Source organism: Erpetoichthys calabaricus, chromosome 17, assembly GCF_900747795.2.
Source record: "Erpetoichthys calabaricus chromosome 17, fErpCal1.3, whole genome shotgun sequence".
In the NCBI taxonomy this organism is placed as follows: Eukaryota; Metazoa; Chordata; class Cladistia; order Polypteriformes; family Polypteridae; genus Erpetoichthys; species Erpetoichthys calabaricus.
In genome coordinates this window covers 87,462,786-87,488,967 of record NC_041410.2, presented here as the reverse complement: position 1 = coordinate 87,488,967, position 26,182 = coordinate 87,462,786, and the positions used below count along the sequence as shown (strand labels likewise).

General features: G+C 41.9%; 1 protein-coding gene across 3 annotated transcripts in view; it reads right to left on the bottom strand.

Moving 5' to 3' along the window:
- Positions 1-677: 677 nt before the first annotated feature.
- pde8a (phosphodiesterase 8A) overlaps positions 678-26,182 on the bottom strand; it is a 324,022-nt gene continuing 298,517 nt past the window's right edge. For all 3 annotated transcript variants that reach the window (XM_051920426.1, XM_028823660.2, XM_051920427.1), the window contains 5 exons: positions 23,714-23,931; positions 21,470-21,602; positions 18,790-18,954; positions 17,717-17,846; positions 678-3,025 (listed from right to left, as the gene is read on the bottom strand). In XM_051920426.1, the coding sequence (XP_051776386.1) occupies positions 2,919-3,025; positions 17,717-17,846; positions 18,790-18,954; positions 21,470-21,602; positions 23,714-23,931 (753 nt within the window). In that variant the 3' untranslated portion in view covers positions 678-2,918. The remainder of the gene's footprint in view (positions 3,026-17,716; positions 17,847-18,789; positions 18,955-21,469; positions 21,603-23,713; positions 23,932-26,182) is intronic.

The window sequence follows — 26,182 nt, the reverse complement described above, 5'->3', positions numbered from 1 at the left end:
TAGATTTGTAACTGTCTGCCATATCTGACACCACTCTACTATCTCAGATTTAGTTTCAGATTTTTGCGTAAAGAACTGGTTCCTGGCCTTAGTCCTAAATGCAGTTCACCTTAATTTCTAGTGTTTTCCTCACATATGTGATTCACCGTTTAGTTAAAACAATTCTGCTGGATGTACGTTTATCATTGCCTTTGACAATTTTGAAGACCTGAATGAGGTCCCCATGGAGTCTCCTCTGCTTGAGACCGTGTATGTGAATTTCCCCTTGGGATTAATAAACTAACTGACTGACTGTCTGTCTGTCTGTCTGACTGACTGACTGTCTGTCTGTCTGTCTGTCTGTCTGTCTGTCTGACTGTCTGTTGGTCGATCGATCGAGGTTTCATTCTCGGAGTCTGTCACAGTATGACACGTCCTCAAGTCCCAGGATTCACTTGGTTGCTCTCCTCTACAGAGCTTTAAGTGTTGCTCTGTCTTTCTTACAGTGTGGTGTGACTTTGCCTATCCCTGGATTGAACAAAGATTTTTAAATTGTTTCTTGTAAACAGACCCAGTGGTGGTATGAGCTGGTGTCTGCACTGTTAACCCTCCTCCAGCTCTTATGGATTTAGACGTTTGTGACGTAAGACCCAACACAAAACTCCCAAAGTTGCAGTCAGAGATGACACACACCGATCAGTTTTTACAGAAAATTTGGAATTTTAATCTGTGGCTGCAGAAACACATTCCCCAGGCAAACTGAATGAATAAAAACACAAACTTGAAAACAAAGTGCATTCTGTCCATGAAAACACATTCTTTAAACCTAACTGGCTGGTTTCTTTCGGATTCTGCCTAGAAGATTGTCTACATGATAAAAAAGCTGCTACTCCAGATGAAATATCCCACCGTTACACATTCTTACAGTATGCTTGTTTGTTTTTTCCCTTCTAAATCTTTCATCTGTTCCCAATGATCCCTCCAAGTACCACACAAATCTCCTTTTTAAGCCCTTGAGGTCTTTAAAGCTCTCTCTCAAATTGCTCCTCATCATTCTGGTAGCCATCTAACTTCAAAAGTCTGAACGTTTTAACTCCTTCTCCTTTTTTGAAACATATCCCTGAGTTTGCTTGTAATCCTCGTCGTCCTGAGAGCCATTTCTAAAGCTACCATGTTGGTCTTGTGCAGCAGTGACCTGGTAGCACAATGGTTCCCATTAATGCACTTCTGACATCCTAGTAAATTTGTTGCTGAGGTCCTATCCAAAGCAGTTTTTTTTTTTTTTTTAATCTTTTAACTTATTGAATTCTGGTTGTTATTATTATTATTATTATTATTATTATTTTAGATGAAGGCACATTCTGAAAGGTTGAACTAAAGAGAGGAAAAAATTAAATTTCAGGAGACTGTCACTGTTTAGGATAACGTAGAGCAAGTTTCAAAATAAAAATGACAAGCATTCCTTCCGACCCAGACACAAGCAGATTTGGCAAATTCATACTGAAGTAAGACAGTAGCACATTAGTTTTATATTTTGTAAACCCTGAAAATATACATAAACCTTTATTTTTTTATTTATTTACTTTTTTGTATCAGTCATATGGAGTGAATGCCCTTCCAACCTTTTAGTTAAACATTTTTACAAACTTCTAGCGTTAAGATTCTTTATTTATTCTCTTGAGTGGAAAATACATAAACTATAAAAATGTTCAATTTCGTTAAATATTTTCTTCTTTTTCCTAAATGATTAAAAAAAATCCAAATATCCTTTTCCATGTACACTCTGGGATGTATAACATATATAAATATTGTATAAAATAAGGCAGTCTTTTATTAGGACATCTACCGTAGTACAAAACATTTTTGGGGGAGAAGAAGCATATTTCAAGTTTGAAAACCCGCCTCACGTGTTAGTTTGTCCTCCTGAAGGTTCAGATGTGCCGCACCTCAAAGGGTGAGCTTGGCTGGTGATACGGTTGTGGGGTGTTTAGTGGGTCGGGATTTTTCCACGCACCGTCCCATCCAAATCAAAAGGTCTCATTTCAAGAATAAAAAAACTACAAGAGATGTATGCTTGTGAATACAAGTTCAGAAATCAATCGTATAGTTGACTCTTGCTTTTTGTTTCAGCAGTAGTTAATACAGTAAAAAATGTGATTTTTTTTGAACACTAAGAAAATAAATAAAGTTGACATTTTGTTTTAACTATAAGTTTGGAAAAGCTCAACATTCTTTCTTTGCTAAATAGAACGACCTTCCTTCTGCTTACCCAAAACAACTTCTGGGGCAGCCCTAAGATAAATAGAACTAGGGAGTCAAAGATAAAAGGACGTCTCCATGAGGGAAAAAATCCGAACAGAGAGCTTTAAAATGAAAGTGGCGCGGTCACAGTTAACACGTGTGCTCTTCTTAAAAAGTGTGAACATGAACGGAACAAAGACGCATGGCTTTTAGTTTGCTTATCTGTTTTTTTTTTTTTTTGTCCATGTACGTTTTATCAACAGTGCTGCCACAGCCTTCGGTAATACTGGAGAAGGCATCAGTAGTCCCAACACAACACTGTTTGCGCAGTTTCTTCTTCCCGATTTCTTGGCCGTCTGACAGCTCCACCGGAATACAAGCCTTTGTGTTCAGTTTGTCACCTTTCTTTGACGTTTCTGCCCAATATTTAGAAAAGTCGCCTTCCTGTGTTAAGGTGAGCTAAGCAGCAATGCTTTCACTTTTATCACATACTTCAGGAACCACAGTTTGGACAATTCATTGCATTTGCTTAATTCTGATCTGAAGTCTTCAGTTCAACCCGGACCGAGGACGTTTTAGCAGAAAGTAGTCTGTCTTGTTATGAACAAGAGAGAGCTCCGATGGCAGTCTATCCTTATGTTTAAAAAAAAAAAAAAAAAAAAAAAAACAAAACCAAACCAACACGTTGTTCATGCCTGCTATTCCTGTGGCGGTCGCAAGCTTCGTAACTTTCTCTCGTCAAGTCCCTTCCAATACTTGAAGTTGTTGTCCAGGTGTTGCATCAAATTTGGCAGATCTGCAAATGCTACAGAAGAAAAGAAAAAAAAATCATAACATAAGACATGGAAATTGATTTTATATGTTACTCTGCTTTGTCTTTTTGTTGCAATTTGTATTATTTATATGTAGAATACCTGGGTGAAAAAATTAGTCAAATTTAAAAATGTCCATTCCTGTTCTACTGCAAGAGAAACTGGAGCAGCTTTTCCTTTTCTGTGTGTTAAAAACACACAATGTAGCTACAGTGCCCTCCACTAATACTGTGGCACCCTTGGTGGTGGTTATCCTCTCGATCAAATTATTAACAAGCATCCAACCTTTAACTGAAGTGAAATAACTGAACAGCAAAAGATATTTCATGATACAGCAAAACCTTTTCTCCCACTGGCATGTTTAGGACCACTCCTTTCACCAGTGGCATGCTGTCACCCACCTTGGTAGTGCCCCTGCCAAGCTAGGTGCACATTCACAGCTCTTCCTCATAGTACACAAACACGCGCACACACACACACACACAGGGTACCCTTCCCTTGGCACATATTTTTAGAAAATCAAAGCACAAAATTAGATGTTAGCAAATATTATTCCACAGTATGAAAAGGGTGATTGGGCTGATCCAAGAGACTGTAGTCCATATAGTAAGCTTAACGTGCATCTTAGGAAAATTAATGGACGGAACTGTTAAGGAAAAGCACTGGGCAAGAACAGTCTGTGTGGGTTCACATGAGGAAGGCCATGTTTTACTAATATGATGAAATTCTGTGTGGAAGCAACAAAAGAATACAATCGGACAGATGCTGCTTATGATATCACTAGGGGGCTTCGCTCGCCAACCCCTGGCGTTGGGGCATGACAAAGAGTGAGATGTATGAATGAGATATAGAATAGTGTGCAGGTGTGGATAATGCATATAGAAAGCAAACAATACAGTGTTTGGCACAGAGTAATGGTTTATTGGAATATTTCTTTGTACACAACATTAATAGTAAAGATGGTGTCCTGTCCTTGAATGAGTCTTCCTTGGCATGGAGCATTTATAACTTTAACGTCAGATGAACGTCGAACACGTGAGAAGGCAACATAAAGTTGTCCATGTCCAAAAACGGGTTCAGAGAGGTAGATGCCAACCTTGCCCATGGTTTGTCCTTGTGATTTGTTGATGGTCATGGCAAATGCAGGTTTAATGGGGAACTGTCGGCGTTTCAGTGTAAAAGGTAATTCTAGGTCAGAACTCGTAAGGTCAACTGTAGGAATGAGAACAGTATTGTTAGCATGTGATCCTGTAAGAACTGTTGCTTGAATAACATTGTGTGTCATATTTGCATTGTTGATTTGTTTCAGGGTGCACTGTTCCAATGCGATGCAGTATTTGTCCACATATGCGAAAGCAGTATGGGCCATTGCCTTTTGGTGGCCTGATATTTACTCCGGTAGATGCAAAAGCAAATGAACTATTGTAGGATCTAATGCAGTTCATAAAGTTTTTACTTTCAGGTACATCGTTAGTTAGAAGCTTCTGTAGATATTCAGGATATGAATGTAAAGGAGGCAGTCTAATCTGACCCTTTTGACAACAACGTGTAAATTCATTACTTGTATTGCCAGTTGTTTCTTCAGGGAAGTTAAGTGAATGACAATGATTGCAAATGACATTCATTAATCCCAATGAATTTTCCTCAATAGTGGACTCATTATTGAATGCGTTCTCAGCTAAGTGGCGCAAGCGTTTAGCAGGTGTCTGGCGTTGATGTCCGCGATGGGCAGGTTTTGCTTGTGGCGTTTGAGAGGCGCGTTGTTGCATGTCCAGTATTTGGGACGCGCTATTTTGGAGGTGTAATCGATTCGCCTGTGCTGTGCGAAAAGTCCATTGCAGTCTACGTCGTGCATTGTTTGTATCGAGCCTTGTCCGTTTTTGTATGTCGGTCAGTTGAGCTTTCTGTTTTTGGAGCCTTGCTTGCTTGTTTTCCGGCAGTTCACATGCGCGTTGTAGACGTCTGCGTTCATTTATGCTGTCTCTTCGCTCCCGTTTTTGTATGTCTGAGACGCGAGGTCTTTCGGTTTGAACTCGTGCCTGTTTCGATGCAGCACTTTGAGACGCGCGCTGTATGCGTCTACGTTCATTGTGTCTGTCCATTTGGGCACATCTCTGTAACGGGGTTAGTTGAGCTTTGCGTTTTTGGAGCCGAGACATTTTTTCTCCCGGAGTTTCAGAAGCGCGTTGTATGCGCCGACGTGTATTTTGTTTTTTCCTGCGGGTTCGTGTGTTTGGTCCCGTTATCCGAGCCGTATCGTTTTGTACCCGTGAGCGTGTATTCATGACTTGTTTGTTCTTCAGCGTGAGAAATATGGATAAGTAATAAGGAGGATCGCACTCACTGTTAATATGGAGCCTTTTCTGCAGTTGAACGGTTAATAGTGCTTTATTGTAAGGAGATCCACCTATGCTGCATAGTGTGAAGGTGTTGAGATGACGTATGTTTAATACGGACGGTTCCTTTAGAAATGGGGCTTTGGGTGTCACTTCTTATTGATGTTAGTGTGTTTGTGGGTCTGATTCGTCGTTGTTTCGTGTGCCATGTCTGTAGTCTGTCCCGTTTCGTCTCTAATGGGCTTGGTGTGGCGGTCACGGATTCTTTTTTTTGGTGTGGTAGTAGGTTGTTGGATCCTCCTCTTTGTGTGCGTCCCGTTTCGTGTGCAATGGGATTCGTGCGGCGCTGTGTGCTTTGCCGGTGTCTGATTGGGGGGGGGGATGTTGCTTGGAGGGGGTGGTGGGATTGGTGGGGCGCGAGCGTTTTCTTTCTTTTTGTGTGCCAGGGGCTTGTTGAATCCTCCTCTTTGTGTGTGTCCCGTCCGTTGCTTGTGGGGGGGGGGGGGGGGGGGATTTGTGGGGCGTGAGCGGCTTCTTTTTTTTTGTGTGCTAGTTTCGTGTGCAATGGGTTTCGTGCGGCGCTGTGTGCGTCACCTGCGTTTGACTCCTTTTTTCTGTGCTGACTCCTTTTTTCTGTGGTCGCGGCCGCCTCTCACGGCGCCTCATTTCTTGGGGCGCCCGCGCAGTACGTCTTTTTGCGGCTACGGCCCATGGCCGGATGTCCCTGCATCCATCCGGTTTACCATTCTCGGTTAGTAGTGTGGATTATTTACCAGGATTTTCAGAAGGTAATGCATGAAAGGTAAAAGAAGTGAGAATTAAGAGCATGGTCTATAGGTGGGTACAAAACTGGCTAAGACTCCAGAAGCAAAGGATAATGGTGAGGGGAGCTTTTTTAGAATCAGGTGATGTTAAAAACTGTTTCCCTCAGGGGTCAGTACTGGGGCCACCGCTATAATATAAATATATATATATATATATATATATATATATATATATATATATATATATATATATATATATGATTTGATAAGAATAAATAAGATTCGAGACTCACCTAAATGGTTATGGAACGTCATGAACAGCATGCAGCCTCTGGCAGTAGGGACTCGATATAAGTAAAATTTAAAGTATTACACATAGGAAGTAGACATGTTAGATCTGAATGCACAATGGGAGGTCTGAAAATTGAAAGTACATCTTATGAGGAGAACTTTGGAGTCATCACTGTCTACATCAAGACAGTGAAAAGAAGCGATGAAGAAGGCCAATAGGATATTCGGTTATATGGCATTCTGATGTGTAGAAGACAAGTCAAAGAGGCTATGGCTTAAGCGTTACAGTGCACTAGTGAAGCCTTACCTGCAGTTCTGTGTTTGGTTTTGGACTCCATATTGCAAAACAATTACATATTAGCACTAAAGAAGGTCCAGAAGAAAGCAGCTAGGCTGGTTCTGGTGCTGAGTGGTATGAGCTGTGATGAGAGATTGAAGGAATTGAACGTCCTTTCAATTTAAGCAAACCGAGATTAAGAGGTGACATGGTCATTGTGACCCAGCTCTTAATTTAAAATGAAAACATCAATAAGACAATAAGGACATGGTTGGAAACTTGTGAAAAGGCAGATTTTGCATAAACATTAAATTTTTCTTCACACAAAGAACTATAGACACGTGGAATAAACTACCAAGTAGTGTTGTGGACTGTCGGTCTTTAGGGACCTTCAAATCTCGACTTGATGTTTCTTCTGACAATCTCGATGAATACGGTGGACATGCTTTGGGTTGGATGGCCTGTTCTCATCACAGTTATTCTAATGTCCTATTGTTCATTGTTCCTATAAAAGAGGCAACTCGGTCAATGGCTCCTGTAATTGTCTGCCATGATACGTCTAGGCCAGCAACACTGCACCCCAAAACTGTTTTTTTTTTTTTTTTTTTTTTTTTTTTTGGAACAGCTTTTAACTTTGAACTCGGCCTTGTTCAGTATGTGTTCATGCGGATTAGATGATGTGTGGATGTTTTTATACCAATTTATACCTAGTACAATATACCGATTAGTATTCTCTTTGTTTATATTTATACATTTATTTTTCAGACAGTTTTCACACTGAAGAAATAGAAGTTGATAATCTCAGCAGGGAAGGCTGGTCTTCCTTTCCTCCCACAGCGAGAGGTACCTGTTCTTCTTAGGAGATAGTGAAGCTTTTTCAGATCAGTTCAGGGTGCCCAGGTCAGATGATGTGTCTTGAGCTAGTGGGCTGTCCTTCTGGTCACTATCCACAGACGAAAGTCACTGTCAGCACTGGGACATTTTTGTAAGCCCAACACACAAGGTCATTCAGTTCCTAGAGTAGTCTTACCTGTCGGTTTTCTCTGATTAATGACACAACACAGATTTCAAATCCTGACATCCTTTGCCTTAGTGACTGTTGTTTCCAACACAATTAACAAAAGCAGTTGTCTGATCTGGGCTGGAATTCTGATTATTACACTGTCACTTGGAGGCAGATTTGCTATTCTGCTTTATCTGGTGAGGGCAGCAGTGGCAAAAATGACTCATGACTGTTACGCCAGGCACAGCATATAACATCGTCATTAAGTTTGCTGCACAAAACGGTGATAGGTCTCAGCAGTGGTGATGACAAGATGGCTTACTGAGAGGAGGTCCAACAACTAATGAACTGGTGGGTTTGGGTTCTCCAGATACCCAAATGTGATCAGGTCATGCTAGTTGGCAATTGTAAAATGGCATGGTCCATATCCAGCCTTCAGTCTTCATTACACTTCATGCCACCATCATTGTCACTTTGTAGATAAAAAAGCAGGTTAGCAAAATGGATGATAGGATTTAAAGATCCGGATATTTGAGGGCAGCGGTGGGTTGGCACCCTGCCCCGGATTGGTTCCTGCCTTGTGCCCTGTGTTGGCTGGGATTGGCTCCAGCAGACCCTCGTGACCTTGTGTTCGGATTCAGCGGGTTGGAAAATGGATGGATGGATGGATATTTGAGGGTATTGTTTACCTTAGTGATGACAGTTTCCAGCACAGTTACCAACAGCAATTCTATAAATTTACTGGAATTTGAATTCTGTTGGTCATACCAGATGTGCAGCTTCAAAAAGACTTGCAAAACATACTTGGTATTCTCACTTGTTATCCTACAGGGAGTTTTCTGAATTGAGGACTAATTAGAGGCCTCTTACAGGCACAGATCAGTTTAGTGTGTTGTTATTTTTTTTTTTTTAAATCGCTGTATGTTGGCCTCTGAGAAATGACAGTACCATTCTTTGCGTTACATTTGGACTTCTTGTAAATCTGTGGTAGTCAGGGTCACACCTTGCTGCCGTATGGATTCAGGGTCCAGAGTTTGAATTGTGGGTCCAGTCACTATCATGTGGAGTCTTTACTTTTAGTCAAAGTGGATTCTATCAAAGTACTCCAGAGCTTCTCTTGTAACTAGACTAGAATAGACACTAGACAATGAAGATGTTGCTTCTGAGCACTTTTTGGTTTAGCTGATGGATTTTGGTCTCCTGCTTGCAAAAATCACCTTTACATTTTCCTATTGCTTACTGGTTTATTGCAATTGTGTACTTTTGTGATTTCCTCTCTCATTATAAGATAGATAGATACTTTATTAATCCCAAGGGGAAATTCACAAAAAATGTCCAGAGTTACACCACTTTGTATTGACATAGAGAGCTAGACCTCCTCCTTTGTGCTTCCTGCAGGTACTTGCGTCTCTGTCCGCTCTAACTGTGCTAAACCCGGGTAGCTCCACGTTAGCATCTGGGATGGTGGTAGTTAGCCATGTTTCGCAAAAGCACAACAAACTGCATTCTCTGTAGGTTCTAACATTTTTCACCAGCACAGCCAGTTCGTCGATCTTATTTGAGATTGAGTTCACATTTCCCAGGATCACAGAAGGCTTAAAACGCCACTTTCTTGCAAGCCACTTCATTTTTAGCTTAGTGCCGGCTCTGCTGCCACGATACCGCCGCCTTACCTTGTCGGGTAAATAGGGAACCACACTGACACTGGCATTTGTTCTCAGCGCTTGAAGTTGACTACTTGAATAGATGAGTCTCGGCGGGTAAAAATCCATGTCCACATAGTAAAAGTGTCCACGGAACAAATCCACATAAAAGAAAGTGATAGGAGTGATCAATAAAAAATAATAAAGAGAAAAATAAAAGGTAGAAAAATAAAGTCGTACACGGAGCTGCTGAAAAGGCTGCCTCTCTCGGCGGCGCCTGAGTATACACATAGAGTATCACAACTATAGCTGGAACATCGGTGCTGATCTTTAAACATAGTGGCACTGCTACTATAAAATGCAGCTCAGATATACCAAGTACTGTGAACAGGGCAGCTGTGCTTAAGAGTCTCATTACAATAAAGGACTGGCTGCTCTGGGGTAGAAAGTGTGGCATTTCAACCACTTGTCAACACAAGAAAGATATTTTTGACTCCTCTTCATTTAAAACTTGGACTGACGAAAAATTTCCTGAAATCAATAAACAAGGAAAGTGAAGGGTTTTGAGATCTGAGATCAAAGTTTCTGTGAATAACTAATGATATGATTAAGGAAAACATTTTTGCTGGTCCATAAATCAGACAAAGTAGCTTAAAGATCTGATAGCAGGGCCACACAAAATCACATAGAAGGCATTTAAGGATGTTGCTCAGAATTTTCTTGGCAACTACAGAACAAAAAACGACATCCACCTAATTGGCAACAAGCACACAGAATAATGGAGTGCGATGTCTGCGACAGTACCTTCTAATCTTAGTGCAGTCAGTGATGAACATGAAGAAAGGTTTCACCAGGGCACCATAATGATAGAAAAACAGAATTGGAGTAAGTGGAATCCATCAATGCCGGCCAACTTAAACAAGAGGCATCAGATGGGAAGTCCATCCATCCATTGTCTCCCGCTTATCCGAGGTCGGGTCGCGGGGGCAGCAGCTTGAGCAGAGATGCCCAGACTTCCCTCTCCCCGGCCACTTCTTCTAGCTCTTCCGGGAGAATCCCAAGGCGTTCCCAGGCCAGTCGAGAGACATAGTCCCTCCAGCGTGTCCTGGGTCTTCCCCGGGGCCTCCTCCCGGTTAGACGTGCCCGGAACACCTCACCAGGGAGGCGTCCAGGAGGCATCCTGATCAGATGCCCGAGCCACCTCATCTGACTCCTCTCGATGCGGAGGAGCAGCGGCTCTACTCTGAGCCCCTCCCGGATGACTGAGCTTTTCACCCTATCTTTAAGGGAAAGCCCAGACACCCTGCGGAGGAAACTCATTTCAGCCGCTTGTATTCGCGATCTCGTTCTTTCGGTCACTACCCATAGCTCATGACCATAGGTGAGGGTAGGAACATAGATCGACTGGTAAATTGAGAGCTTCGCCTTGCGGCTCAGCTCCTTTTTCACCACGACAGACCGATGCAGAGCCCGCATTACTGCGGATGCCGCACCGATCCGCCTGTCGATCTCACGCTCCATTCTTCCCTCACTCGTGAACAAGACCCCGAGATACTTGAACTCCTCCACTTGGGGCAGGATCTCGCTACCAACCCTGAGAGGGCACTCCACCCTTTTCCGGCTGAGGACCATGGTCTCGGATTTGGAGGTGCTGATTCTCATCCCAGCCGCTTCACACTCGGCTGCGAACCGATCCAGAGAGAGCTGAAGATCACGGCCTGAAGAAGCAAACAGGACAACATCATCTGCAAAAAGCAGTGACCCAATCCTGAGCCCACCAAACCGGACCCTCTCAACGCCCTGGCTGCGCCTAGAAATTCTGTCCATAAAAGTTATGAACAGAATCGGTGACAAAGGGCAGCCCTGGCGGAGTCCAACTCTCACTGGAAATGGGTTCGACTTACTGCCGGCAATGCGGACCAAGCTCTGGCACCGATCGTACAGGGACTGAACAGCCCTTATCAGGGGGGCCGGTACCCCATACTCTCGGAGTACCCCCCACAGGATTCCCCGAGGGACACGGTCGAATGCCTTTTCCAAGTCCACAAAACACATGTAGACTGGTTGGGCAAACTCCCATGCACCCTCCAGGACCCTGCTAAGGGTATAGAGCTGGTCCACTGTTCCGCGACCAGGACGAAAACCACACTGTTCCTCCTGAATCCGAGGCTTGACTATCCGACGGACCCTCCTCTCCAGGACCCCTGAATAGACTTTTCCAGGGAGGCTGAGGAGTGTGATCCCTCTGTAGTTGGAACACACCCTCCGATCCCCCTTCTTAAAGAGGGGGACCACCACCCCGGTCTGCCAATCCAGAGGCACTGTCCCTGATGTCCATGCGATGTTGCAGAGGCGTGTCAGCCAAGACAGTCCTACAACATCCAGAGCCTTGAGGAACTCTGGGCGTATCTCATCCACCCCCGGGGCCCTGCCACCAAGGAGTTTTTTGACCACCTCGGTGACCTCAGTCCCAGAGATGGGGAAGCCCACCTCTGAGTCCCCAGGCTCTGCTTCCTCATTGGAAGGCATGTTAATGGGATTGAGGAGGTCTTCGAAGTATTCCCCCCACCGACCCACAACGTCCCGAGTCGAGGTCAGCAGCGCACCATCCCCACCATATACAGTGTTGACACTGCACTGCTTCCCCTTCCTGAGACGCCGGATGGTGGACCAGAATCTCCTCGAAGCCGTCCGAAAGTCGTTCTCCATGGCCTCCCCAAACTCCTCCCACGCCCGAGTTTTTGCCTCAGCAACCACCAAAGCCGCATTCCGCTTGGCCTGCCGGTACCTATCAGCTGCATCCGGGGTCCCACAGGACAAAAGGGTCCTGTAGGACTCCTTCTTCAGCTTGACGGCATCCTTCACCGCCGGTGTCCACCAACGGGTTTGGGGATTGCCGCCACGACAGGCACCGACCACCTTACGGCCACAGCTCCGGTCAGCTGCCTCAACAATAGAGGCACGGAACATGGCCCATTCGGACTCAATGTCCCCCACCTCCCTCGGGATGTGGTCGAAGTTCTGCCAGAGGTGGGAGTTGAAGCTACTTCTGACAGGGGGCTCTGCCAGACATTCCCAGCAGACCCTCACAACATGTTTGGGCCTACCACGCCTGACCGGCATCCTCCCCCACCATCGAAGCCAACTCACCACCAGGTGGTGATCAGTTGACAGCTCCGCCCCTCTCTTCACCCGAGTGTCCAAGACATGTGGCCGCAAGTCCGACGACACGACCACAAAGTCGATCATCGAACTGAGGCCTAGGGTGTCCTGGTGCCAAGTGCACATATGAACACCCCTATGCTTGAACATGGTGTTCGTTATGGACAATCCGTGACGAGCACAGAAGTCCAATAACAAAACACCGCTCGGGTTCAGATTGGGGGGGCCATTCCTCCCAATCACGCCCTTCCAGGTCTCACTGTCATTGCCCACGTGAGCATTGAAGTCTCCCAGCAGAACGAGGGAGTCCCCAGAAGGTATGCCCTCTAGCACCCCCTCCAGGGACTCCAAAAAGGGTGGGTACTCTGAACTGCTGTTCGGTGCATACGCACAAACAACAGTTAGGACCCGTCCCCCCACCCGAAGGCGAAGGGAGGCTACCCTCTCGTCCACCGGGGTAAACCCCAATGTACAGGCTCCAAGTTGGGGGGCAATAAGTATACCCACACCTGCTCGGCGCCTCTCACCGGGGGCAACTCCAGAGTGGTACAGAGTCCAGCCCCTCTCAAGGAGATTGGTTCCAGAGTCCAAGCTGTGCGTCGAGGTGAGCCCGACTATATCTAGCCGGAACCTCTCAACTTCGCGCACTAGCTCAGGCTCCTTCCCCTTCAGAGAGGTGACATTCCACGTCCCAAGAGCCAGTTTCTGTAGCCGAGGATCGGACCGCCAAGGTCCCTGCCTTCGGCCACCACCCAACTCAAACTGCACCCGACCTCCTTGGCCCCTCCCATAGGTGGTGAGCCCATGGGAAGGGGGACCCACGTTGCCTCTTCGGGCTGTGCCCGGCCGAGCCCCATGGGTGCAGGCCCGGCCACCAGGCGCTCGCCATCGAGCCCCACCTCCAGGCCTGGCTCCAGAGTGGGGCCCCGGTGACCCGCGTCCGGGCAAGGGAAAACGCCATCCAAAATTGTTTTTCTTCATAGGAGGTTTGTTTAACCGCTCTTTGTCTCATCCCTCACCTAGGACCAGTTTGCCTTGGGTGGCCCTACCAGGGGCATAAATGGGAAGTACAAACAAAAATCAGCAGCAAATCCTTTTTAGCTCAATTGAATGAATGCAAAGCATCAGCATCATTTAAACGAATAAACACACTATCAAAAATAGTTAGTTTTATGTTTCTCCAAATTCCTACAAGACATAGTCAATGTGAAATAATATTTCTGTTCAGTTAAAAGCTGTCTGACATCGTCATGAGAAAATTTTCAGGCAGCAAAACTTTGGACAACATTTTTGAGTATCCAAAAGATTAAGGAGTTGTTCTAAATTAACTCTGTGCTGTGAATTTAAAATGTAGTTCTTGCTAGAGAGCCCAACCTGTCAACTTTGAAGGGTGAAAATGACAGTTTTCACTTTTTCTTTTGCTGTAGGGAGATCTGAGTTTGCATCCCAGGTCCTCCCTGTTTGGAGTTTGCATCTTCTCCTTAAGTCTGCATGGGTTTCCTCCTACTGTCCAAAGACATGCAGTTTGGGTAAACTGGCAACACTAAATTGCCCCTAATGTGGGTTTGGTGTGTCTGTGTTTGTGTGTCTTTTCCCTGCGACGGACTGGTACCCTGCCCAGGGTTTGTTCCTGCCTTATGCACTTATAGATAGAAAACTTGAATTGTCCCTGGGGTGGGGGAATCTGCCATGCACACTGGGATAGGCACCATGCCACATGACCATGGTCTGGATTAAGAGGGTTAGAAACAGACATGACAAAAAGAAAATAGCGAAAAAAAAAGATATTTTCTGATACGGTTAACTATTTATGCTCAGATATTTTGGTATTTGGTATTGGGACATCATTGTGTTTTTATTTGTTTATTGTCACAATTCACAATACTTTTTTCATACATGTATTTATTTAATTGTTTTTGAAATATTCCTCCACACCAGAAAGGCTCACGTGAAATCTTAACCATGCTCCAGAAAGCAAATGGGACAATGAAATGCTAAAACCGTAACGCTAGTGTTTGCCATCCATCAACAGTCTTTTACATTACATTGAAGTGTGGCATACAATGACAGAAAAGTAAATCATCTTTAAATTAAATATAAATTTAAAGTCAACATATAGGTAAAAGACCGAAAGTACTGGGAGTCTCAATTACTTATAGTTAAGTTTTTTTGGACTCTGCAACAGAGATCAGCCACCTGAGCATTCCTGAGTTATTATAGCAATCTTTGTTAAATGTTGTTTACTTTAAGCAAAGCTGTTTTATGAGAAGATCCAGTAGCTGAAATGAGACAATAAATATCATAAATTCCTAGGAAAATTAATAACATGGAAGCAGCCCTGAAAAGATGCGTCTACAACAAAATGTTTCAAATTGCTTTCAGACATCTGCTACGCTGTTTATACAGTACAGTATTATTTACATAGTGACTCAGTGTTGTATTTTTTGAAGGGGTGTCATTAGTGGCCAAGAAACGTCAACTTAAAAGCCAAGAGCATACTGTGGAAAGTACTTTCTGATGAAAGTCTGTTGTGTTTTTGCTGAACCCTTTCAAGCACTTTATGGTCTCTCAGACCCTCCAAATCCTTCAGTACTGCTTGGTTTCACCAATCCGATGTGTTTTTTTTTTTTTTTCCTCCTGTCCTGTTAAGATATACCATTATTTGAATTTCAACATTAGAACTGAGAGTTTTAGAATGCTCTATAGGAAAAGCAAATAGATAGATAGATAGATACTTTATTAATCCCAATGGGAAATATCAGGTCTGTGTCATTTTTTGAGCTGCCAAATTTACAGTAGACCTTAAGTCAGCAAGCACAGAAATCCCAATTAAAGACAAGTCCAGGCACTCTTAGATAAACCGCCTCTCATAAAGTGATGTCTCTTTCTATGTCACCAGAAATTACCCTCCTAGTCCTGATAGATCAGCCAGAACTTTTACATCTCTTCCTCTCAAAGTTACAGCGGATTCAGAAAGTACTTGGACCCCTTCACTTATGATATATTTTATTGTTCTTCAGATTTATTTGTAAATGAATACATTTAACCTTTTTGCCCATCAGTCTACACGCAATAACCCATAATGACCAAGTGAAAACATGTATTCAAAAAGATGTGCAAATTTATTAAAAAAAAAAACAAAAAACCCTGCAATCTCTTCTTCCTATAAGTATTCAAATCCTTAATTCAGTACTTTGCCAGCCATTACTGCTTTGAGTCTTCTTGGTCAGACTCTACCAGCTTTGCATACCCACATTTGGGCAGATGACCCCATTCTTTCTGTCACATCCTCTCAGCTCTGTTAGATTGTATGGGAAGCTGCCACCTTCAGGTCTCTCCACACATGTTCTGTGGGTTTACGTCTGAGCTTTGGCTGGGCCACTCAAAGACATTCCAGTGTTGTCTTGGCTGTGTTCTTTGGATCATTGACATGATGAAAGGTGAACTGTCGCCCCAGTCTGAGATTACATACCCTCTAGAGCAGCTTTTCTTCAAGGACCTCTCTATACAGTAGCTGCATTAATCCTTACCCTAGTTCTGATCAGCCTTCCTGTCCCTGCACCCCCATGGCATGATGCTGCCACCACCATGCTTCACCATAGGGATGGTAGTGTATTAGGCAGGTGATGAGTAGTGATTGGTCTTCACCAGAGATCGTGATTGCAAGCCTTCCCAAAGAGTTAATTTTTTGTTTCATCAGACTAGAGGTCTTTCTCTTCATGCACCCTCAGTTTTTTTAAATGCTGTTTGGCAAACTGCAAGCTGCTGTCATAGGCCCTTTTATTCAAGAGAGGCTTCCATCTGATGAATGAGTGTTGCTGAGGTGGTCACAGTAGAGGACTTCTGAAGCTTTTCTACAGTGACCAGTGGGTTCTTTGTCACCTCCTTGACCACGGAACGTCTTGCCTGGTTACTCGGTTTGGCCAGACAGCCAGCACTAGGAAGAGACCTGGTGGTTCCAGACATCTTCCATTTCACAATTACTGTGTCCATTGTGCTCCTGGGAAAACTCAGTTTCACAAATGGTCTTAATTTCTTTGCCCTGATCTACTGCTCGGTGCGATTTGATTGTGAAGGTCTACAGAGCATTCTTTGGACTTTGTGGCTTGGTTTTGTCCTTACATGTACTGTGAATTGTGGGACCTTCTATACTCAGGTACAGTACATGGGTGCCTTTCTGAAGAATGTCCAATCAATTAATTCGGCCACTGGTGGATTCCAGTCAACTTCTAGAGACATCTCAAGGAGAAATCAAGCAAACGGAATGCACCTGAGCACAATGCAGACTGCCACAGCAGAGGGTCAGAGTACTTGTATCACTTTTTGATTTTTTTTTTAAATAAATTTTCATCCTTTTTGAACGTTAGATTGCTTTGTCATTATGGGTTACCGATTGTAGATTTATGGGCCAAAATGTTAAATTTATCCACTTAAAATTAAGTTTGAAAACACAGTATGCAGAAAGTAAAAGGGTCTGAAATCATCATGAATCCACTGTATATGCCAAATTTCTCTCACACTATTTTTTTTCTTTCATATAGTTGAGTCCAAGAAATATAAATTGAATAAGCAAAAAAAAGTAAAATCTAATATAAAGTATAAGCATGACAGCACCCAGGGGAGCTGATTAGGTTACTTTGCAATTCCAAACTGGCCTTGTGTGAGAGCGAGTATCAGACTGCGGTTGGGAGTGTAGTGGGCTCTGCAGTGGAGTGATGCCTGCCTAGTGCATGGCACTACCAGGATGAGCTCTGTTCCTCCGTGACCCTAGATTTGAATGCTGCAGCATAATTTAGTAAGTTTCCTATGTATTTAGAATAACATACACAAAGAACAATACAAATATAACAGTATAACTCAGGATCAGAGGGAAAAAATATCAAATAAAACAGACTGTCAGGCTAGAGAAATGTAGTTACTTAAATCACTTAACTAAATAATTAAGTGACCTGAACCTTTAGGTTAGAGACAAACAATTGTGCCAGTCACATTGTTTTAACTCAATTCACAATCTCTTGTATGATAAACTGTCTGAAGACGGACTGCACTGTTTCAAATTTCATTGCAGGGAAATAAGAGAAAATGCTTGCCTTGTAAAAAGCTGAAAGTTGACATTTCTAAAGAAGAGCCTGTTATCCCACTTGAACATCAAAAAGAAAGGCAGAGTCAGTGAATTAGCAATCACAAAGAAATACGACAACTACTTACCATCCCAAGCATCAAACATATCTGTTATAAAATAATCAATGAAGGAGATCTGTGATTTGGGAATGCTACACGTGTTTCTGTCAAAAACAGGCATTACCACAGGGAGACCTTGTCTTTTCTCTTCATCGGTCTATAAAAGAAACATAATTGTTAAGAAACATACTATTTTATTTATTAAAAAATACACTGGAAGTAAGGATGGATGATTGTAAAGAAAATCTAAATCAATAACCTATATAAAAAATGGACATTAATAAGATGGATTTAAAAAATAAGACATCAGACAATAGAGAAGTGATTTTCAATTTTTAGCAATTACTTTTTTGTTAATGTCACACCTGAAGCACATCTGCTTTCAGTTTAATTTATTTATTCATTTTCCAAATCTGCTTATTCCATTACAGGGTCTTGGTCAGATGCTATCCGACCATTATTAACACAGTGGGAGAGACTCCTGCATGCTTCCCAAATGGCCAGCACGATGGTGTAGAGGTTAGTGCTGCAGTTATCGGTGTTGTGATATACGGTTTCCCATGTCTGCTTGGGTTTTCCACCCACGTTCTCAGACAGATGCATGGCAGCTGGACTGGTGACTATGAACTGCCTCTTGTATGGGTGTTTGCTGTCTGCTCGTTTCCGGCCTTGTACCAATTACTGTAAGTGTAGATGTTGGGCCCGCGTGACCATGAATTTAGTTAAGGAGATTGAGGAAATGTATCCATGTATGCAGTTGACCAAACACATACATTTTGAAGGCATAGTAAGAAAACTGAGGACTTGGGAATTCTGCACAGTAAGCAGGCAGGAATTTGAAGTCAGTCCACTGCAGTGGTGAGGTAACTGCACTGTGGCACTTGCAGCTCCAGCAGGCTCACTCTGTACTTCCAAATATACAGCATGTCTCCTCAACAAATAATTTCATTACAAAAAAACTGAAACTGATGTTGTTAATGTGTGAACCAACAGTTTTGCAGAAAGAAGGCAAAATAAAACTTTAAATAGTTTACATGTTATGAAAAGGCATGTCAATTATTTACAATTGATTATAAAAAATGAAGACAATGTTTTGTTACCTGTGCAAAATACTCTTCGGAAATGCGTCCTGCCCACTCAATACACAATTCTAGTGGTCTGCAGGGATTGGAGATGTCAGCACACTTGATCAGCATGCGTTTGACAAGAATGCGGTTTTCTGGAGAGGTCAATATGCTTTTGACGGAATCTGCCTCTCCATTCCCCTGTAAAAGGTAAAATGAGAGCCCTCAAGAAGTGGACCAATCAGCTTTAGCTATGAGGGTCATGCACCTAGCTGACTCTATCTCATCACTCATCACTCTAACCCCACCATTTTAGCTCTTCACTACTAGATAGAATATTCGCAAAGAATCCCGGCACCTGCAGCATCATTTCTAATTAAAAAAAAAATTAAATAAAATCAGATGTCATTTAAAGCAGAAATTCTTAACTTGCTGGTGTATGCATCGAATAAAATATTAAAAATGAACTCTTGGCAAGTCTCAGTTATTTTCTTTCCATTAAAAAAAGATAAGGTGTTGTACAGTAGTTGATTTAAAACTGCTTTGCTTGCATTCCACGGTCAATTGTGAAACCTTGTGGTGGTCTGTAAATCTCTAGCAACAGAGATGACACCTCACTCTATGGAATAGTTTAAGACAGACCATCAGTTCTGCAAACGATTTAACTGATTAAACAAAAATGACAGTCAGACACCTTGGGAACACAAAGTCCAGCAATTATAAAGCTGTAAAGTCAAATAAGTGTATTCTTTTGGAAATTACCATTTTTAATTTCACTTTATGTCTAATTGTGTATCCTTTGAATTGAAATAATTCCCCTTTCTCTATAAGACTTTTAGACCAGTAAACCATTTCAACATGTGTCTCAACTAACTAGGATAGGTACACCTGGTCTTATGAGTAATTTTACTTGACTCAATAAAATAATCCGTGAAAAAATTGGTGGACAGACGTATGAATAGTTTACTTGCTTTCACCAGGGCCGTGCAGGCACTCCTGTTTCTTCCAACTAGTCTCACAGGGCCATATGTGATTCTTGAATGAGAATAAACGCCGGAGAACAACTTGCTAAAAAGTTTGTAGTGAAAAATGGCAAAATCCACCACCACAAGGGTTGTTTCTAAAAAAAACGGCTCCCATATTTCTCCAGTCTGTGGTCTTTAAATGTTAAAGACCGGGAGAGTGAAAAAGAATCTGGACAAAAGACTTGACACTGCGATAGAACGGAATGGCGAAATTTCTGTTATCAATTCAGCTGCTCAGTACATGATGCTTAATAATTTATCATGCTGTAATTTTGACTATTGCATCACTACATGGCATAACAGCACAAGTAGTGTTTAAAGAAGCATTGTGGTCTATATATTCAGACCTGTGGTGAGATGTTGGGTGCTGTGAAGCCTCATCTGTGGTTCTGGAGTTGCGTCAGTGTCATTAGGCACATTTAATGTTTCGGGTGTAACTACTGTGGTTCTTCTTTAGCAACTCACTTAACGGGCAGTTCTCTTCATCTTCTTTTAACTGGCTGTGATGGTACACTGTTTAGTTTAAAAGTATAACTTTATTAGGCTAAACAGGATGATCTAACAAATATGCCTAGTGGCATTGTAAGTGCAGACTGAAAGCCTACCGTCGTTGTTGCTGTTTTTTAACAGCTGATACAGGTATTCTGCTGATGCTGCTGTGCACAAACTTTGTTACATGCACAAAATTATTTAAAAAAATATTGTATAAAATTAACCTTCAAGTTACGTGTATAAGGAGAGGAGAGGTTGGGGAGTTGTGCATGAAACTAATTTTGTCTTTAGACTTGTATCCCATCCTCAAGATATCTCATTATGTATATGCAAATATTCCAAAATAAGAAAATATATGAAATTCTTCTGGTTCTGGGATGTGCAACTTGTATTCACTTATGACTACTAAGCCCTATTTTCAGCAACCATTCATTCAGTGTGCTAATGGAAAACTCTCTTAGCTCATCTTTAATTATATTTAAATGTGGTTTGGTTATTAGAAAAACCATTAGGAGAGTTGAAACCTGTTTACAAAAGCAAGGAAATGGTGGTTAAAAAATTGTCAAAGCGAAACAGCTTCTCAAGAAAGATATCAGTCTTTTGTCCTTTTTCAGCCATTTCCTTAAGTACACGCCAAATTCTACTGTACAATGCAACCATGAAAAGATGACTCCAGGATGCTGGCTTTAGAAGCAGAGTTTCAATGCTAAAAGGAATAAGGTAAAATTGGCAAAAGAACACAGGCATTGGATGGTGGACGCCCGGAAAAGACTGAGTTCTCTAATAACCAGTCGGCATTTAAACAGTATTAGTTAACAATGAGCTAAAGGAGTTTACCGCTAGATCAATGGAGTAATGGCTGCTGAAAATGGGACTTATAAATTATAAATCAATAATTTCAACAAGTAATAGCCATTAAAATCAATGTAACAGTGTCAATTTCTATTAAAAAATATATTTCTGTATGATTTCAAACAGAATGCTAATACGTATATAAACACACTCCAACTCAAACTACGATGTGAATTGATTCAAATAACTTGGGGTCGCTTCTGTGTGGTAGCACCCGTTCTCAATATTTTTATGCCCCCCCCCCCCATTTCACCACATTTCTGGTCAATGCATGAATATTATAATGTTTACATCAAAATGCCCTTCCATCTAAATTAAATTCTTGCCCTAGTTAGAGTCCGACTTACCCCACTTTCCTCCAGTGCTGCCAAAGGCTTGTTAATGCTGTTTACAAACTTGTTGACATGCTCAAAGTGCTTTGTCATTTCAGTTGCCAAAACCATGTCGATAATGGCTTGCCTGAGTGTTCGATATTCATTCCTGCAGAACAAAAGAAAAAAACAAATCTGTTGACAATCCTCTTCCAGTTCACTTGATCAGGCTGTCTTCAGCTAAGAAAGGGCCCTTTGTGAGCCTTCTGTGATCAAAGTCAGTTACAGCATGTAAAAGATAACAGAATGAGAACTTAGTGAAAGTATATTACAATACGACTTCACATGATCACATAAAAATGTTATTTACGTTGGCTAAATCCACAAGTTGTTTAAGTCAAATGACATTCTTGTGCCATTTGCCTTATTCTGCCTCCAGTGGTTTAGAGTTAGGCAACTGCCAAATATATTTAAGTGGACAAAGACACTTTTCTTTTTCAACATCTTTTGATCCAATTCAATATTTTCAACAAACAGTGACAGCAAATACATTTATTTAAATGGTGCCTTAAAGGGGTAATATTAATGCAGAACAAGTTACTGGTTATCGAGAATCTAATGGAGATTATCCATGGTATGTGGTCAGCTTTCAATTCTTTAATTACTATAACTAAGAAAAAATGTATCAACTAAATATAAGTAATCCAATAAAACAGGTTATGTGCAGAGGTTAAAAAGTTCAATCAATAATAATGCTTCCCTCTTAAAATTAAGTCTCCCCTGCTTACTATTATTAGTCTCCTTAGCACGAGGAGGCAGAGACCCTGCAAGCCCTGCTCCTACTCCTGCTGCCATTCCCCCTGCATCTGTGGAAGCCTGCTCTGAGCATATTGGTCACTCCTGCTCCATGAGGCGTTCAGCGCAAGCGACCTCCACCCCTCCAGTGTTGTCCATACACAACTTTTGGGTACATCCCTCACCACCTGCCTTCTCTTTTACACTGCACCAGCACCAGCTGCACCACACTGCACTGTCTGCCCACCCTTCCTTTTACTTTCAATTTCTATGTTAACCTCCATCTCTTTTCTCTTACCTTGCTTGTTCATGTTCTTTTCAATTCTCTGCTCAGTGTCCTTTTAAATATAGATTGGTGGGCGAGGTACTCTGATAGTGGACTTCAGAAAACTAATGAATTAGCTGACCACCATTCACGTCCACACATGAATGCTTGGACAGCCCATTATCCCAGAGCTGCTAAGCCGTGCTACTATGCCATTCCACCTAAACACGCTATCTGTTTACTTATTTAAAAAACGCGTATTGTCATGGACCCCTCTATACCACATGCTAACATCTATTCAATTTGCTTAAATTTACAAACCGCTAAGGAAGGTTTACAAATACAGCAGCTGTAATCCATTGCAGACCAGCAGGACCATGTCTGACCACCTCCAGATGCACCAGTCAAACTGTGAAATTAAAGTTAATTCCAATGTATTGTACTTTGTTTACTGTATTAGTCAACACATGATCACTATACTGTACCTTTATTGTTATGATTTTTTTTTTTTGGACTCTATGGGCAAGTTGTCTCCATGCCTTTTGGTCCCTGCTAGCTTCTTCATGTGCTTCATGTACATATGAGTGTCTCACTTGACAATGTTGTGCCACTGTATTCGTTGCCGTCTTCTTTTCCCAGCTCCCACTGACCATCCCTGGCATCAGTGACTATTCTTGTCAATTGGCTCTCATTACGTGACCAAAGTATGTCAGCCTTTCCTAGGCTATCTTGCCTTTCAGGGACACGCCACTTTTAATTCTGTCTAGAACTTCCTTATTCATGGTTTTCACTGTCTATGGTATTTGTAGCAGTTTCCTCCAACACCACAGATATATGCAAATACACCTGCAAGTTTCTTTATTATGTCAAACTATGACTGCAATCAGCCCATACATTTCTTTTCTGAAATCAGAGTAACATGCCATAATGTTCGTATACTACTACTGAATCTAATTCAGAGTCATAGGGGGCTACAGCCTTTGCTGGCAGCATTGGGTGCAAAGCAGGAACTCATCAAAGATGAAGCTCCTATCTACCGTAGGGTCCACTCACATGGCACCAACTCCAAATCACCAATTGACAGACGACAAGTCTTTAGGATGTTGGAGAATTATCCCACAATAAAAAAGGCCATATGACCCTGGGGAACCCAGATAGGTTTCAGTATAATTCTAATTCATGAAGATTTTCATCTCTTAACCTTAATTAGATCAACTTACCTTTCCATGTTTTTAAAAATATTACACTTGTCATCTCTTGTAGTAAGCTGGAAGGCTAGAGCTGCATGATGGCTTTCTAACACTGCAGTGTCATTATAGAGGATAGCCAGCTCACTGCCAGCATTGCACAGAAAGGAGTTTGTCCGTCCAGGGTGGTCCACATCATGGATAGTGGCAGCAATAAGGGCAGCTACTTCATCAATCTGATCAAGACTTTGCTGAGGAAAAAGAAAAGGTTTGTGGGTGAGGTCTTTATGTAAGCATCCATCCGTGCATTCATTTTTTTACCCACTGTGTCAGTTCAGAATCAATATTGTGAGCTGGGGTCTACATCGGCAGCACTGGGAACCAAAGGTGGGCTGAACAGGGAACTAGTCCATCACAGGGCACATTTGTATTCATATATACACACACCCACTCAGTCAGACACAAAATGTTGTTCAATCCAAACAAGAACAGTGTTCTCCCCAGAAATTTTTTTCCAGCCGGGTGGCATGAAAAAGTAGCCGGGGGGACGGGGGAATTTGGTGGTGGAGAAAATTAAATATGCACTATTTTTATTAATTAATTATGAATTATTTTCCAAAGCTCAATATGACTTCCTTTTTTTTAAGGTTGGACACTTGTGCCAGAATATTTTTATTAAATTTAAGAAGTATCCAATTCAGGATCCTGCAACCCTAACAAAAATTTTAAATAACAATTGTTATGACATAAACCAAGAGGTAGAAGTATTGTCGCTGTAGGGAAGTGAAAACATTGGAAAAAAAGTATGGGAAACCTAATGAAGAAAAATTAAAAAAAATATTCTTCAAAGCCAACTTGCATATGCAGAAAGTGTCTTCAGTTAAATATTTATTCTTCTTTTCTTCCTAGAGGCCCAGTTGTCTGCAGCTTTCCCATAATCAAAGTCCCCAGGATCTGGGCCCTCCAAGGAGATCACTCATCATATGCTGTCGTAGTGACTGTGCTGCAAAGTCATGAGACAGCCATCTAGTGTCACTGGCCATTTTCAGCTCAATCTGGGGAATATTCAGAATATTTTGAATTTCCGTTAAAGCAGCCATCCTAAATGAAGAATTTTAGAAGAAATAGAATAGCTGCCTTAAGATGTCGTTCAATTTTGTTAAATAAGGTACAGCAGCTGCTGCTTGGGCACTTGCAAGGGCCAGTTGGCGGTTTAAACAGTGGCAGTTGACCAAGAGTCTAGATGTTTTGTCTTTAAGCAGTTTTGTTACACCTTTCTGTTTCCCAATCATAACAGCAGCTCCATTTGACCCTAGTCCAACCAGATTAGCAGTTTTCAAGCCTAGAGTGTCCATAGTCTCACTCAGTGTGTTGGTTATAGTCTCCGCTTTGCCATCAATCATATTGCGGGTTGATACAAAACTAAATCTGACCTCTTTAGTGACCTGGCAAACATATTTAATATAAATAATTGTTTTACATCTGAGATGTCTGTGGTTTCATCACACAGAATACTGAAAATATTTTCTGCGTGTATATTTTTCAGTATGTTAGATTTTATTTCTGATGCAGAAAGACATACAGCAGCTCTTGCATTATTCTTTCAGAGGTTTAATGAGCATTTTTACCAACATTGAGATGTTGTGAAAAGGAACAACCCATTTCTTTACAGTGTTCCAACAGCTTTTCAAACAACGTTGTATATGGCAACTCATTTTTTGCCAGTCAATGCATGGATCTTAAAACTCCCACAAAGGCATCTCTCTGTAAGTTATTATCTTTCAATTTGACCGATTCCAGTTTGCTCTAGTACATGCTTTCCTAAAAGGTCAGCAGAAGACTCAATCTGCGTTTTTACTTTTTTCATGGTCCAGCAAGCTTTCTTTTCAAATTCTTGTGCATGGCAAATTTACCCAAGGAAACCCCTCCTTAGGGGGTGTGTCTTTGAATATTTCATGCACAATGAGCACCACATACCATTTTATTTCACTATTAGCCAATTTAAAATCTTTAAACCATCGTTTGTTTATGCCTGACAAGCGGTGCTTAGATTTATCGATTGGTAGAGTGTGTGCTGAAGAAGTTTCCCCTGATGGACCAGCCTCTGCAATGTCTTTGTCTGAAATTGCCACATCAGGAGTTGACGCCGCACCTTCATTAGTTTGTGATGTCTCTTTTCTGAAATACTGTAACTGAGCTCAGTTGTTTTCTGAACACTTTTTTTTTTGCTCATGTTGGTAAAATGTTTGAAAAAAATTAAAAGTACCTATGAATAAGACTTTTGAATGGGAAAGTGAGAGCCTGTTGGATATTCAATTCACACTTGCACTACGGCAGGTACGCATTCTCGACATTTCTATTTTATTCTCGCCGTTTATTTTGAGATTAAAGTCGACATGTTGACTTTATTCTCGTAGTTTGTCATTAAAGTAGAACATTGTAAACTAAACTTCATCTTAAAATGAATATTTAATTTACTAGATTTTCTCAAACCCCGTCATA